The sequence below is a fragment of the Erithacus rubecula genome, assembly GCF_903797595.1.
Source record: "Erithacus rubecula genome assembly, chromosome: 4".
Lineage (NCBI taxonomy): Eukaryota > Metazoa > Chordata > Aves > Passeriformes > Muscicapidae > Erithacus > Erithacus rubecula.
This window is the reverse complement of record NC_136686.1, coordinates 27,295,251-27,309,103: the sequence shown is the minus strand read 5'-3', so window position 1 is coordinate 27,309,103 and position 13,853 is coordinate 27,295,251. Positions and strand designations below refer to the sequence as shown.

General features: G+C 40.4%; 1 protein-coding gene across 3 annotated transcripts in view; it reads left to right on the top strand.

Moving 5' to 3' along the window:
* TMCC3 (transmembrane and coiled-coil domain family 3) overlaps window positions 1–13,853 on the top strand; it is a 131,038-nt gene that overhangs the window by 74,644 nt on the left and 42,541 nt on the right. Inside the window, exon 1 of one of the 3 annotated variants that reach the window (XM_079303477.1) lies at window positions 2,720–2,906. The exons of 1 other annotated variant lie outside the window; for it this stretch is intronic. In XM_079303477.1, the coding sequence (XP_079159603.1) occupies window positions 2,904–2,906 (3 nt within the window). In that variant the 5' untranslated portion in view covers window positions 2,720–2,903. Of the gene's footprint in view, window positions 1–2,719; window positions 2,907–10,987; window positions 11,469–13,853 lie in introns of those variants that run through there. One more of the 3 variants, XM_079303475.1, reaches the window with a different exon arrangement.

Genomic DNA, 13,853 nt, shown 5'->3' with positions numbered 1-13,853 from the left:
AGAACTTGTAGTGAAAAGCATTTCAAATTTGCTAGTGGCTGAAAACAGGATTTTAATGTACATCTGTAGCAGGACTGTAGTAATCTAGAGACACCAATGCTGTGACTGCTTTGAATGGTTCTGCAGAGCATGAGAAGCACTTGCTTATTCCAATTACCAGACTGTTTTTTCCTTGCTTTAACGCCTGCCCGCAATTTATAGAATTAAAACCTACTGGCCATACCAGAGGTGATTTAAAAAGGGCTTTGGTTGTTGAAAATTGATAATGTTCACAAAAATCTAAAGGTTTATCACAATTTCATTACATTTAAAAAGTCTTTTGCAAGAATTGATTGATAAAAATCAGCTCAGAAACCCCTCCAACGTCCACTTTTTTCTTTCTGGGGGAGAGATGTACCAAGATTGGTACATCCCTTCTCAGAGGAACTCTTCACTTTCTTCCCACTGCCCTGTTTTATTGTGCATCCTACAGAGTGCTCCAACAGCAGCTGAGAACTGCTCAGCCTTTAGGAAGACTGAGATCAGGGCTGCATGATTTAGGTATTTCCCCTGCCCACCCTGCAATGCCACATGTAAACAGCTCACTCTGCTGAAATGCTGTGAGCACCGGGGAGGCATAAATTTATAATGTGTGTTTATACATATGAGTGTCTGTAGAATATCTAATGAACAAAGAGAAGGGAGCTTGAGCAGTATATTTTTAACCTCAAAGTTTTCTGTCTAGTGTTATTCTTCTTTCTGAGTTTGCAGGGCAATGTGAGGATGTTCATGATAGACATTATGGGATTTGTTTGCTGAAGTGTCATTCACAACTGCTGAGGAATATTGAGAAACTAGGAGAGTGGGAAATGCTCATGTGCATGTATTTGCCCACATATATTTGTATGTGTGCAGGTCTAGAAGTTAGAAAAGGAAACAAAGTCACAGAATGTTCTGAGTTGGAAGGCATCCACAGGGCACATGGAGCCCAGTTCTTAAGTGGTTGGCCCATATGGAGGTCATACCTGTGGCCTTGTCATTATTACCCTCACAGTCTGATAACTGAGCTAATCTCAGGGTCAGGTGGGTTATGTCAAGAAGTTCTGGGGGAATCAAGTCAAAAAAAGGTTTGTTATAATGCAAACAAGCTGCAGGAAGTTCAGATTTGTGAATGCAAAGAGAACATAAAAAGCTGTTTGTGAATACAGAACACACCTTGTGGGTAGAAAACCTGATGATGTGGGGTCAGTTAATCTCTTCTAGTCTTAAATTGCTGTATAATTTTGATAGATGGCTGAAGATGTTATGCTGAGAGTTACTGAATATTTGTTTGTTTTTATTCTCATTTTAAGATGATTAACTTCAAACTATTTGAATGCTTAGGGACATTATTTAGCTTTTTAATGTTTATTTGCTGTTGTCTCCATTCACTACAGAGGAGTACAAGAATTCCCTGCTGATTTAGTTGAACTTATCTACTTCTTTTCTCCATCAGTGAAGCTGAGTTGTGTATACATGCACCCTCATTTCATACTGTTAGATGCCTTAGAAAAATAAATGCAATACAGTTTTGGAGACTGACCATATGAAGTCCAAATAACTAAAGGAAATTTATTAGTAGCAAACTTACCAGTATCAAAGGGGAAAGTTTGTAGAGATTTAGTGAAGCATCTCCTGGAGATGACTCATTCTTGGAGAAGATGAGCATATTTCTGCTGGGTCAGCTATTTAGTTATATAGAAAAGTTTTTTCTCTTTTCTTGAAAACCAGATAATTGTTTATGTATGACGCTTTATCTCCACAGATGTTCTAATGCCACATTTGCATTTTTGGTCCTTCAGGCAGTTCTGCTAGTTTTCATCTTTTCCTCATCTCAGTTTCAGCAGCTGGTATTATGATATTCAGATATAACTGCTGATCTCAGCTCTAACAGAAAATTCACACTGAAGCTTCTTGCTACATTTTTGCTTGGATGAAGCTGTTTTTATTTTTCCAAAGCTTAACTGATTCAAGCTGTCACTGAAGTTCTATTAGAAAATAAAGAGGAAAATAGTTCATTCTGAAAGTTTAATAGTTCATTTTGGGGTGCCCATGATTTTACAAATTTTCATAACTAATAGATGACTTAACATTTGACTCCGTGTCTTTTACACTAAGTCTTTGCATACACACATACCCTATGTGCTATGACACAACCAAAACTTTGTCAGCTAAGAATGTAATTGCATGATCAGCTTTAGTTTTTACTTCTGATGTCTGCTATGTTCTGCCTTCTGCCCTCAGGCATGATTCCCTGCCCACTTTCCTGAATCAACACCACAGCTTGAATAGATGTGCCAGTAGAAAAGAATTTATTTTGTTTTGAACAGAAATAGCTCTCACCTGGACCAGCCCTCAGAGCAGCTCACCATTCTTGAATCTAAATTACAAGCCAGCTTTAAAGGGTAAGATTCTAGACTAAACACAGGCATTAAGGGTTCATCTCCCTGCCCTGATAATACACATAGCATTACAGGCTACCAGCTATCAGTTCTGCATACTAACTCTGAAGCTGTGTCAACCAAGCAATCAGTAGTTTCAGTTGCAGCTTAAGTACATGGCCTGAATACTCCTGTGTCCAAGTTACTGCCTTGCATGGGTTGCTTCCACTCTGATGTCACTCCCAGCCATTTCTTTTTATGGCCTCAGGGCCTCAGATACCTTCCCATGGCCATAAATTCAAGGAGGCTGATGTCAGCTTGTGGCTGTGCTGGGGAGGCCCCACCTGTAGCTGGGATCATCCTTCATCTAGGAAAGAGGCGTGTGTGGAGAGGGCTCTTCTGCTCTTTCTGCTCACAGCTAAGGCAGAACTTCAGGCTTTCAGCTCAAGCAAATCCTCAAGCCATGTCCAGAGATTCAGTGTAACAAAACAGAACTGCTGAAAAATGGTAGGTTATTTTTGTGAAAATTTGTGGCAGAAATGAAAAATAATTTTTAGTAACATTTTCCTGTTAAGTTTTCAACCAGAGTGAAGTTTATGATATGATATTTCAAAGGACAGAAAATGTGAGAAAATATACTGTTTAGAAAAAAGACAACCTTTCATTATAAGAAATGCCAGATTTTGGTGAATGTGAATGAAGACTATTCTCTGTTGTTTCGTAGTTGTATCAGACCTCTGTGATTGAAATGCTGAAAATCATTGGAATTGGTGAGGGGTGAGACTTGCAAAGTAGGACCTGTCAGGTCCCATGTGTTTGTGATACAAGTTTTTTTCTGAAGAGTTTGTAAGTTAATGAATATTAAATATTAATTAATAATTGATTTATGTAATAGGACTTCTTGGCTGTGTTACTTTGTTGTAACCTCTGTATGCCTGCACCCTAGAACTCTTAATTACTACTGATAAATGCCTTGTTGCTTTTATGGTCTTTATACTGCTTTTTGTTTATATACTGCACCAATACTTTCTACTGAGACTCCTAATTTACAAGTGCTCTAAAATCTACATGAAATAATCTGTATTAGTGGAATGAACAAGCTTGAACATTAAATTTCTCCCCTGACAATACTTGAAGTTGTTTATAAGGCTGTGTATATACGTGAGATATAAATACAAATAAATATAAGGGAACCTTGTAAAACAACACTGATAGGCCTTTAACTATAACAGTTTTTTCCTTTCTTTTGATATACGAGTGTCTGTGAGATTCTTGTTGATAACATCATGCCTTTATTCTGTCTGGGCTTGAAAATTCTGATATCTGTAAAAATGTTTGCCTGAGGTGGTTACAAAACAGAAGTGGGGAGCTATTTGTAGCTCAAGCAGAGACAACTACTTTGCAACCCTCCATATCAGACTTACCTAAACCCTGCTGCCAAAACTGGTCTTGTTTTTTTTTTTTGTTTTTTTTTTTTTTAAGGCAAGAAGAGGGGCAGCTTCTTTTTTCAGTGACCCTTGAGGCCAGCTGGTAATGAGTACATTGGTGGTCACTGAAAGGGAAGAGGGTTTCATTTTATTCCAGCCCCAGAGCACCCTGTCTGCTGCAGGGTGTCTTCATCTGTCCTTTCAGGTGTCTGTGGACATTGAGGTTCTCTTTGCTTTTGTTGCCTTAGGATTGCTTTATGTATAAATGCTTCATTCACATAGCTGTATTGGTAAAGAAAAATAAATCCTGCCCTTCATGCATATAATTCTAGTAAGAAAAGATTGGTTACAGTTTTGCTGGGGATAAAGGCATTAATTTTGTTCCAGAAAATGGCATTGCTATGTAGCAGAATAGGAATTTTTATTGGGAAATGTGTGTCTTTGCTGTTTTGTTTTCTAGTGATCTCATGCTGTAATATCTTCCAGTAATGAAAATTCAAGGGAAACTCCCTCTAAAATACTAGGACTCTACTCTGTTGATACAGCTTCCAAAAATATTGCAAAATAAGCTGCTTCTTATATATTCCTGCTAAACTCGGGTCCCAAGGATAAGAAAATGGTATTGTGTGATATCTCATATAATTAATTGGTTGTAAAAGAATTAAGTAGAAGACTTCAGTCTGTCAAAAACTGTCCCCCACATTTTGTAATGAATAATACCTTACTAAATCATGATTTTAAAAGTCACAAATAATCATTATGAATATTGTTTTAAAAACTTTTTTTTTTTTTCCTGCTAAACTCTCTTATGGACTATTCTGAAGCATCTAATAGCACCAAGAGAGTTAAAAATAATGATCATGTTATATCTCATGGCTTGCCTCCACGGTGAAATAATTTCATGTCTAAATCACTAAACCTTAATTCCAATCCAAAATATTATTTCAGTACTCAAAATTGTGTAGTCAAGTGCAGGAACATATGCATATAGGCGCTTTAGTTTTAGCAACATGCAGGAAGTTATGAAGCTCTGCTCCTGTCTTTGGAACAATAGTAGTGTAGAAATATGTTATAAAGGCCTTGCATATCAAAGCTATTGGTAAGACTTTGATCAATGGACCTGTATTTTTGCCATAAAAAAATATAATATGAAAGTAAAATGTAATATCTGTTAGCAATATAAAAGGAAGCAAATACAGCAAATACTTTATTAATTGAAAACTATCCTATAGTATCATATAATAATAACCCAGAAGTAGCTGCTTGACATATTATTATATTTAGATGTGTAAAGGGAGTGTGTTGCTGGATACTTATTAGAAAATGGTTGATACCCATGTACTTGTCATAATAGAAATATCCATGCAGTTCTCTGGGGGTTTTTGTTTGCAATTTCTTGCCTTTAAAATATTTGTTGTTAAAATCAGGCAGTTGGAAAATTTCCACAGTTAGATGACTTGTAGGTGATCACCTTTTACATTAATGAGGGAATTTGAGCTTCATCTTCCTGTAACTTGCATCTCTGTAGATAGAGAGTCACAGTAATAAAACTCAAAGGTCTATGTTGCAACAATTCTCACCAGGAGAAGGTGTAGGATTACTTGTATAATCATTAGTTTTTCTGTCCTCTCATAACCCATCTGTGTTTTCTGGTTGACTGGCAAGTCCTAATCCTGCATTTGACATTGTCAATTCATATGGAAATAATTGATGTCACACATTTAGCATGACATAAGTTATGCAGAGCCACCACCATGTATTTCACAGACAAAAATTGACAGGTTCTATCCAGCACTGTCTGCTATCTTGTGTGCAGCCTTCAGCCACAAGCTGAGCTGGGATTCTGTGCAGCTATGGCCATAGAGCAGTAGGGTGAAAGCTGTAGTGTATTAACTTACAGAGCCTTTAGGAGCTCAGATGTCACTACCCAGCTACATGCCACCTCAGGAGGACTGCAGGTTCTGCTGCTCACTGAGTGGGTTAGGGTGGCACATTCCAAGAGCAATTCTTGTACTCATGGGCTATGTCTAGTGTGCTTGTTTTAATTTGAGATAAAATGTTGGCCTGATATAACTGCCTGAACATGAAGTAATAAGAGATTCAGGCTGGTTGTCTTCTGGCAACAGCCTGAATGGTTTGGATGCAAGTTCATATTTGTGTTTTGGAAGGGGGTTTACCTTTATGTGCCAGCAGGCTGCAGCTGTTGGTCCTACATGCCCTGTGACAATGTCAAAGTGGCTGATTTGGAACAAAAAGGCTGCATACATTCATTCTCAGGCAGCCACAAATCACATACTGTGAGGCAGGAGAAAATTTGTAAGCTGATAAGCAGCAACCATTTACATTGCTAGAGGGAGAATTCTGTACTTGCCTCTGCAGTGTGGACTATCTTTAATGTAAATAGCTGGGCTCCAGGCAAGTTCTTGAGTATACAGAACAGTTGGCATTTCAGGCTGCTACAAAGGTGTCTCTTATTCACAACATTTGAAATGCAAAACACTGCCACCATCCTGTAGGTACTGTTTGCACTATCACTATCATTCAGCAGCAGCAGTGAGGACTTATGGGGCTGAAGTTTCCTAAGTTGAATGAGAACAAGGAAAGGCCTTGAAATTGCCTCTCATTACACAGCAAGGGACATACAATAGTACACTGGGGAAAGGAAAAGGAAGGAGATCTTCTATTATCCTGAACTGGATTTTTTCACTTTCTTCTTTATACTTCACTCCCTATAAGTGCATCTCCCTAATACATGAAAGCATTTGTTTTGCAGTTTTTTTACTGTATAGAAAATGCATACTCACAGAATGTCCAGAGCTGTTCTGCTGTGAAAGCAGAATAAAACATTTCATAATCAGGAGAGAACAGGGGAGCAGAGGGGCTGATTTAAATTTTTAGTTTGATATCTGAATGTTTCTCAACATCTTCAGAATGCTTGTCACAGCTTAACAATACAATCTTCAAGTCTTAGTGTGATCCCCATGGTAGTTTGAGCTGGGTACAAACAAGCAGAATATCTCCTTTAGTGTGGGTATGAAAGGCTCATGCTTTGGCAGAGGAGCTGAGAACCACCACAGTGCACTCAGGGTTAACTGCAAGACCAATGCCACCCAGCACTATCCCACTTGCTCTCACACTTGGAAATGACTAACACTCTCTTTTCACGTAGACTCTTTCCCTGGAGGCTGGTTGATGAAACCTTTTGGAAAAAAGATTTGGAGGACAAGTTGAAAAGTCTCTCAAAAGAAGCCCCAGTATCCTGTTTAGAGTACAGATGTTACCATTGTGGGAAAAGGGACCTTCATCTTCTTCCTGATTGTACCTTTGCCAACATACCTTTGACATCAGTTTAATTTCTCCCCATGAACATTTAAAAATAGCATTTTTAATTCTAAAGTAACTCAGGGTTCTCCACATGAGAAAGATTTGCTGTGCTTCTCCTTTTACAGGTAGGGTAGTAAAATTCCAAAGAAGTAAATTTTCAAGATTCAGGTTCATGATAAAACTGGAAAGAGAATGGGGCCAAACCTTGATCCAGCCTCCAAATGAAAGAGTTTCCATGTTTTCCACCTGTATAAAGGTTTGTTTGGATTTTTTTTTTTGTTGTTGTTACTTCCCATCATCTAGGGGATTGCATTATGTGGGAGCTGGGTTTGGTTAGGCAATCCCACAAGTGCACTGGCATTTCTGCTCCCTCTCTGGCCTATGCATAAGTCAGTATGGATAATTTATGGTTTGCAGGTGGGAGTGTCATAGCACGTGCCTGCTGTTCAAGCATTGTGCATGGTCATGGGACAAAAAATGGATGGCAAAGATGCAGTTCCTGAAGGGAAGAGTGAGACAGGAATCATCTCTAGAAAGCTCAGGCTCCAGATGACAGGCCTCCTTTGGACAGTGCCTATGCTGCACCTCCAGAGATTTGATTTTCCTAAAACATGGCAATACAGGCAAATGCAATATTGATGTTTATCCCTTTGAAAACCAAATACAGTGGAGAATGCTCTTGTATGGTGATCATAAGTACTTACTAGACCTTCTGTTTCTAATAGGCATCACTCTTTAAAAGGTCACATTAAAAGGATAAGCAAAATAATGTAAATACCAAGAGTTAAGCACTGTGGATCATGGCAGCATTCTGAAGTGAGGGAAAGGACTGGAAAAGAATGGGCACTGACAGCTGGGCACTCAGTGAGGGATTTTGAGGTATTTGAACTTTAAAACTGACAGAATTGATGGCCGGAATGATTTAACATTTTATCATTAATTTAGGCCATAGAAATTAATTTTTAAATATTTTCTGAGAAGAACAAAGGATGAGAAAATGAGATTACCATTTCTATCTATGTTACTGTGAGTCCAGCCTCATGCTCGTGCCACTATCTGGAAGAATTTGCTTTAGTGGAGTTAAGGTTCAGTAGAGAGCAGGTGCAGTGTGTGGGAAGAACATTTATTTAAACTCTGTGGGCTTTTGAAAATAACAGTGAGAGAAGTACCCAGTGAAGCTCTCAGTAGTACTGTGCTGTGCAGTATTCTGCCACATTCAGGGCATCACGTCCCTTTTTAGGAGTGAGGAAGCAGAGCTGTACAAACCAGCTGTGTGTGCAAGAGGAGGGCAGGTGGTCTTTGTTCAGCCAAGCCAAATGAAATGCATTCTGCAAATGTGCCATAGGATAAGAACACGTTCCTGCTCCAGCTCAGGAGGGACCTAGTGGCCCATGTGTGAGAAGGAAAGATAAAGGGGAGAAAGAGCAGCCTTTAGTCAGAGAATTGCATTGCATCACAATTGACAAAAATGCTGAAGATGCAGACGATTTAAGTCTAACATATGAAAACAACCATTTGTTGAGATGTGGCACTTGCAGACACTGTCAAAATGACAATGGCTCCTAAATCAGCTTGTGTGGAAGGACTCTGACCTGTGGGACAGCCACCTCCACCCAAGGAGCTATTTATCCTCCACTATATCTTGCTGCTGTATGCAATTGCCTGGCCTGCTGTCCGTGGTCACAGCTCCTCCAGGAACTGCCCAGTGCCAGGGCTTTCCCTGCTGGTGCAGTAGCTGGAGCTGTTGTTTCTGGTATGCTCTGCTGAGAGCAGTGCCCAAGCAACAGATCCACAGGCTTGGTTGGAAGGTGTGACTAAATGCAGCACTGGGGTCTTATGAGACCAGCTGGATTATGTTCTCAGAGGCTACATTAGGACAGAGCTTTCTTTGTAAATTTAGTAGTATGTATGTTGATACTACCTCTAAATATATATTGCATATTCCTGCCTCTTTTTATCTTGAAGAGAAGTTTCACCATTTTATGGCTAGTCTGCTGGTACTATTTAAATAAGGCTGATATGTAAATAAAACTCTTAAACTTTTGAATAAAGTATGATTTATAATAAGCCTTCTATTACTAAAACATCAAGCAGTTGCAGTGTTTTATGTGTCCCTATTCCAACTGCTTACCCTTTCTATGCTTTGATCAACTACATCTGGCAAGTCTTTAAAAAAACCCTGAAAGTTTCTGAGGAAATAAGGGTGTTTCATCCTAGCTGCTGAAAACCACATATTCCTGTTTGGAAATGTGCAATTATTACTTCAGTGAAAACTCCAAGTCCCACAACATTTACCTATTTAAATTTTTACTCCCTTTACCTCCAGAGTTCCTCACCCTCTGGCACATGATTTAATGTTCATGTCTGAGCTGAAGGATTGAAAAAAGTTTCTATTTCTGTTTTTTTTTCCCAGCAATCTTTTAACTTCAGACCACTCATTCAACTTCATGAGAAGAATAGGAAAGGTGGCAAGTCACCATCCGTGTGCAGTATCTAGTGTTAGTTTGATACTTTGAATACTGCATTAGGAAAATAGTGCTTCCTTTAGTAAACCCACTCATTGTTTACTTTGGGATAACTTTGTTAAAACTGGGGTTAGAGTTGAAGAAGAAACACCTGCCAAGAAGGTGAGGCCTGGTATTTCTTTTTATTTCAGAATTCCAGGTCTTTCATTTATGAAGACCTCATTATTTGAAAACACTATCAAAGTCCTCATGTCAGATAATTAACCTTTGTACTGAGTACTAACAGTACTAAGCAATGTTATGTTGGAATATATGATTCCAATAAAAAAAAAACAAATGGTGACAGGGAAATATGTTTTTTAAAGCTGCAAAGTCCTCCTAGGATAGTTAACTATGTTGATATTTAAGTATGTTTGTATACCCACATGCGTTGGGACTGTTGCTGTCTCCAACTAGAGAAAACAAGCAGTGTGACTCATGTATGAGCATGAGAAAACTCTACCTAAAAGGTGAAGTCCTGCTACTCCTGCCAGGAAGTTGGTCTGAAGGAACTCCAGATTTATGTGTCTCATAATTAGAGTTGGTCACTCAACAAGTCTGTTTATTTCAGAAAGGAAAAGAAATACATTTCCTCTACTACTTACTGATTATAAAACAGCATTTTACTTGTACTTTTCAGTGGGTTAAAATGTGTTAAGTGTCACTTAAATGCATTCCTCAGCATAGAAAGTCTGAAGATAAATGTGAAGATCAGTCAGAAACTCCGCTCAGCTCTTAGGAATGTATATTGGCATATGCAGGCCCTGGAAACAAGTTTTCCGTGAGCATTCAGAAGTATTGTTTGAAGATCCCCTGTGCCAGGATATTGAAGGATTTATCTCACATATGGAATGTGCAGAAAGTGGGGCTGAATTGGTTGCTGTGCTCCACTGACCACTTTGGAAAGTGTAAGCCCTGATTATTTAGTTGGTTTGGCAGAATGTTTGTACCATTATGTTGTGAAAACTTCAAGGTATCAAGGGCTTTCAAGCAGCAGTTCTCAGTTGTGTCCAGGATACCTTAGGCTACCAAAGTCAAAACCTTGCCAGTGAGTCTACCCAAAACTGACAACACAGTACTTCTGGTTTCTTCCTTTCTTTCCCCTTTGGACCTTTGAACCTTTAGGGTATGCTGTGCTTTGTGAGGTTTCACTGTAGCCACAGGGTTTAGGTTTATTTTAAGGGAAGTCGAGATTGCTTGGTGGTAACTCCCTCCAAGACGCGGATCGGACCCAAGCCAGCGGCGGTCAGCAGGAGGAACTGTCATCCCTCTTTCAGCCATTCCTCCGGGAGGGAGATCATCGTGTCCCAGCTCCTGCTGTCCACTCACACGTGACAGCCTTGAAAATTAAACAAACGAAGCGACTTCTGGCCCAGACCCTCTGGCTAAGCTCCCCCCACCTTTGTCCCCTGTCGGGCGTCGTTCCTGGTTGGAAGGAGGGACAGCCCAGCCGTGACCCCACGGGACCGTGCGGCGGGGCCGATCCGGTGCGAGCGGGCCGGGAGCAGGAGCGGGGCCGGGCCGGGAGCAGCGGAGCGGGCGCGGCGCGGGCGGGGCCGTGCGGGCGGGGCGTGCCCGGCGCTCCTCGCGGCGGCCGCGATCCCGATCCCGGTCCCGGTCCCGATCCCGATCCCGATCCCGCTCAGTCCCGCGGCCGCGGGGCTGGTGCTTGGGCGGCACGGCGCGGGGCAGCGGGCAGGAGCGGCAGCCGCAGCAGCGCCAACACAAGCACAAGCATGCCGGGCAGCGACACGGCGCTCGCCGTGGACAGGACCTACTCGGACCCCGAGCGGCACCGGCGCCGCAAGATGAGGGTAAGGCGTGAGAGAGAGGAGCGGGCGGGCTGGGGCTGCCCGCGGGATTTGGGTGCCGGGCTCTGCCAGACAGGCAGCCGCCAACCTGCGGCACGTTCCCTGTCAGGTCTCCACGTTTGCTAGGCTGACGATCTAAATGGGGTTTTTTTCCTGCGTGATTCTTTCACGTTCGTGCTTTGAACGCTTTTTGGCATAGGAAAATGAAATGAAACTGGATATTGACTTCATAGAAACCGATGTTCGAGATACCCCCTCAGTCGAAACTACAGGGATACAAGTGTAATAGAGAACTTACTCACCAGAGTCAACAGCGCCGATGATTTAATGCCGTGACTCTATCTCGATCACAGTGGTGAACACTGTTTCTCAAGGTTTGTTTATTAAACTCTGGAGCAGGTGATTGTACCTGGCAGCAGAGAACTACTATGGTTCCTTTTATGAAGTTAAAAGAGGGCTGTGGCAGGAATGGAACTTGACAGAAAAAGTGCACCTGTGTCTTCTAGGGATAAAGTAAGAATATACCATGTATCCATGATGAATGGCTTTATGGAATAGTTTTTCTTACAGTCTCCTGGCAAGTTAATCTTTCTTTATTTTTATGTTTTGATCATATGATATATGTAAACATAAACATGTATGGGCAAAGCTTGCAATCCTTTCATGTATTTAGTGGCTTTAATGGTAAGTGTACTGTTGATGAAGACACTTGGCTTTTTAGTTTAAAATTCTTACTTAAATGCTCAGCTTAAACACGTGTAAAAAAGTAGTCCTTTCTTCCCATGCAGTGCAGGAAAAGAAAAATGAGGTTGCTTTAGCTGACTTGGGATATTGGCAGAAATTCTGTTTTCTGTGCTGAGATCTTGGGTCTGACAAAAAATGAACTTTATGGTTTGAAGTGTAAGGATCAACTATTTATGAGGGAAGATCTTTCCTCAGTGGTGATTGGGGAAAAGGTTTTGGGTTTGGGGGGCTTTATTTTCCTGTACTGCACATTAGCAGTATTCTCCATCCCTCCAGTCCATTAATTAACAGTGATGAAAAGGACATGGCGTGATTCAGATTGCTTCAGAATAATGAAGTGCTTTAAAAATAGGTAACCCTATACACTGTGGCATTACTACTGGAATCTGCTCTTCTCACTGTAAGGTGGATGCATGTGCTAGTCATATTTGAGTTAACAACCTTATGCATTTCTTTTCTTCTTCACCATTGAAAGTTGAACTGATTAGTTTCTTCTTCATTGATCTTGCTGTAAGAATAGTGTGCTACCTACCTAAGTGTGGTCATGGAGAAAAGCTGCATATCTTCATAAAATTTGGCATTTTAAGGATTAAACTCTAATCCATGGTATAGTTGGTTTGCTTAAAAGTATAAAGCATCATGACTAGTGCTGTATTGCTTATTGTACTTATGCATTGACTTCTTACAAAAATTAAATCTCATGTTTAAAGCAATTTTATAAAAGGATTGGTCTTCTGTCTGATTTTGGATTTCTTTTAGTCAGAATTACTGTCATCTTCCCTTCCTGTGACCATGAGGAATGGAAATGCAACTCTATACATGTTTAGGGTTTGGGCTTTACAAGTTGTGTCAGATATCACAGAACTTGTAATATAATTGCTAGGTATGGTAGCAGCATGTTGTATGTTCCAGATGATGGTAAGACCTTGTATTAAATCTGTCTGTGCTTAGTCCAGACAAATTGTAAATTGCCTGGATAACTTCAGCATTTCTCTTACTGGCTTAGCTGTAGGGGTGGAAATGGTCACGCACTGGAGCAGCAGGAACTAGCAGTATTATGTAGAAAAACACAATAAATTAGAATGCTGTTTTCTATTTAGAGACTGAATAAAAATCATCAGAGCAGCTGAAGTTAAAAAGATGCCATTCCCAAACATGGATGTAGAAGAACAATGCAGTGCATGAACAATGCAGAGCTGGTGGGGGGGTTCTCAAGAGCCTGAGCATACTAGGGAGACTTATTGTGTGAAGAATGCCTTGGAGCTGGATTTGGTAGCAGGATAGGACATGTTGTAAGTAAGGTGAGATCCATTTAATAAAGTCTGGGGAACAGAGAAGTGTCAAAGTAGAAGCTGGATCTCCTAGTCTGTATAAAATAGGCTCTTCAATCCAATTTTTAGGTGAGTGGACTTTAAAGGACTTCTCCAGCCTATAGATTATTATATGTGCCTTTTAAGCCTGGCTAAGGACTTTCTTTATGGGACAGGGACACCTTTTCTCTGAAGAGGTAAAATGACAGTTCTAAAAGTACTGCTGTATATACTGGAGGAAGGCAAAATTAAATTCATTTTGCAGGAGAGCTAGAGCAATTTACTGTGAATATAGCCTTTGGAGTTTGTAAATGGTAGAGTCTGAGGGGATTTA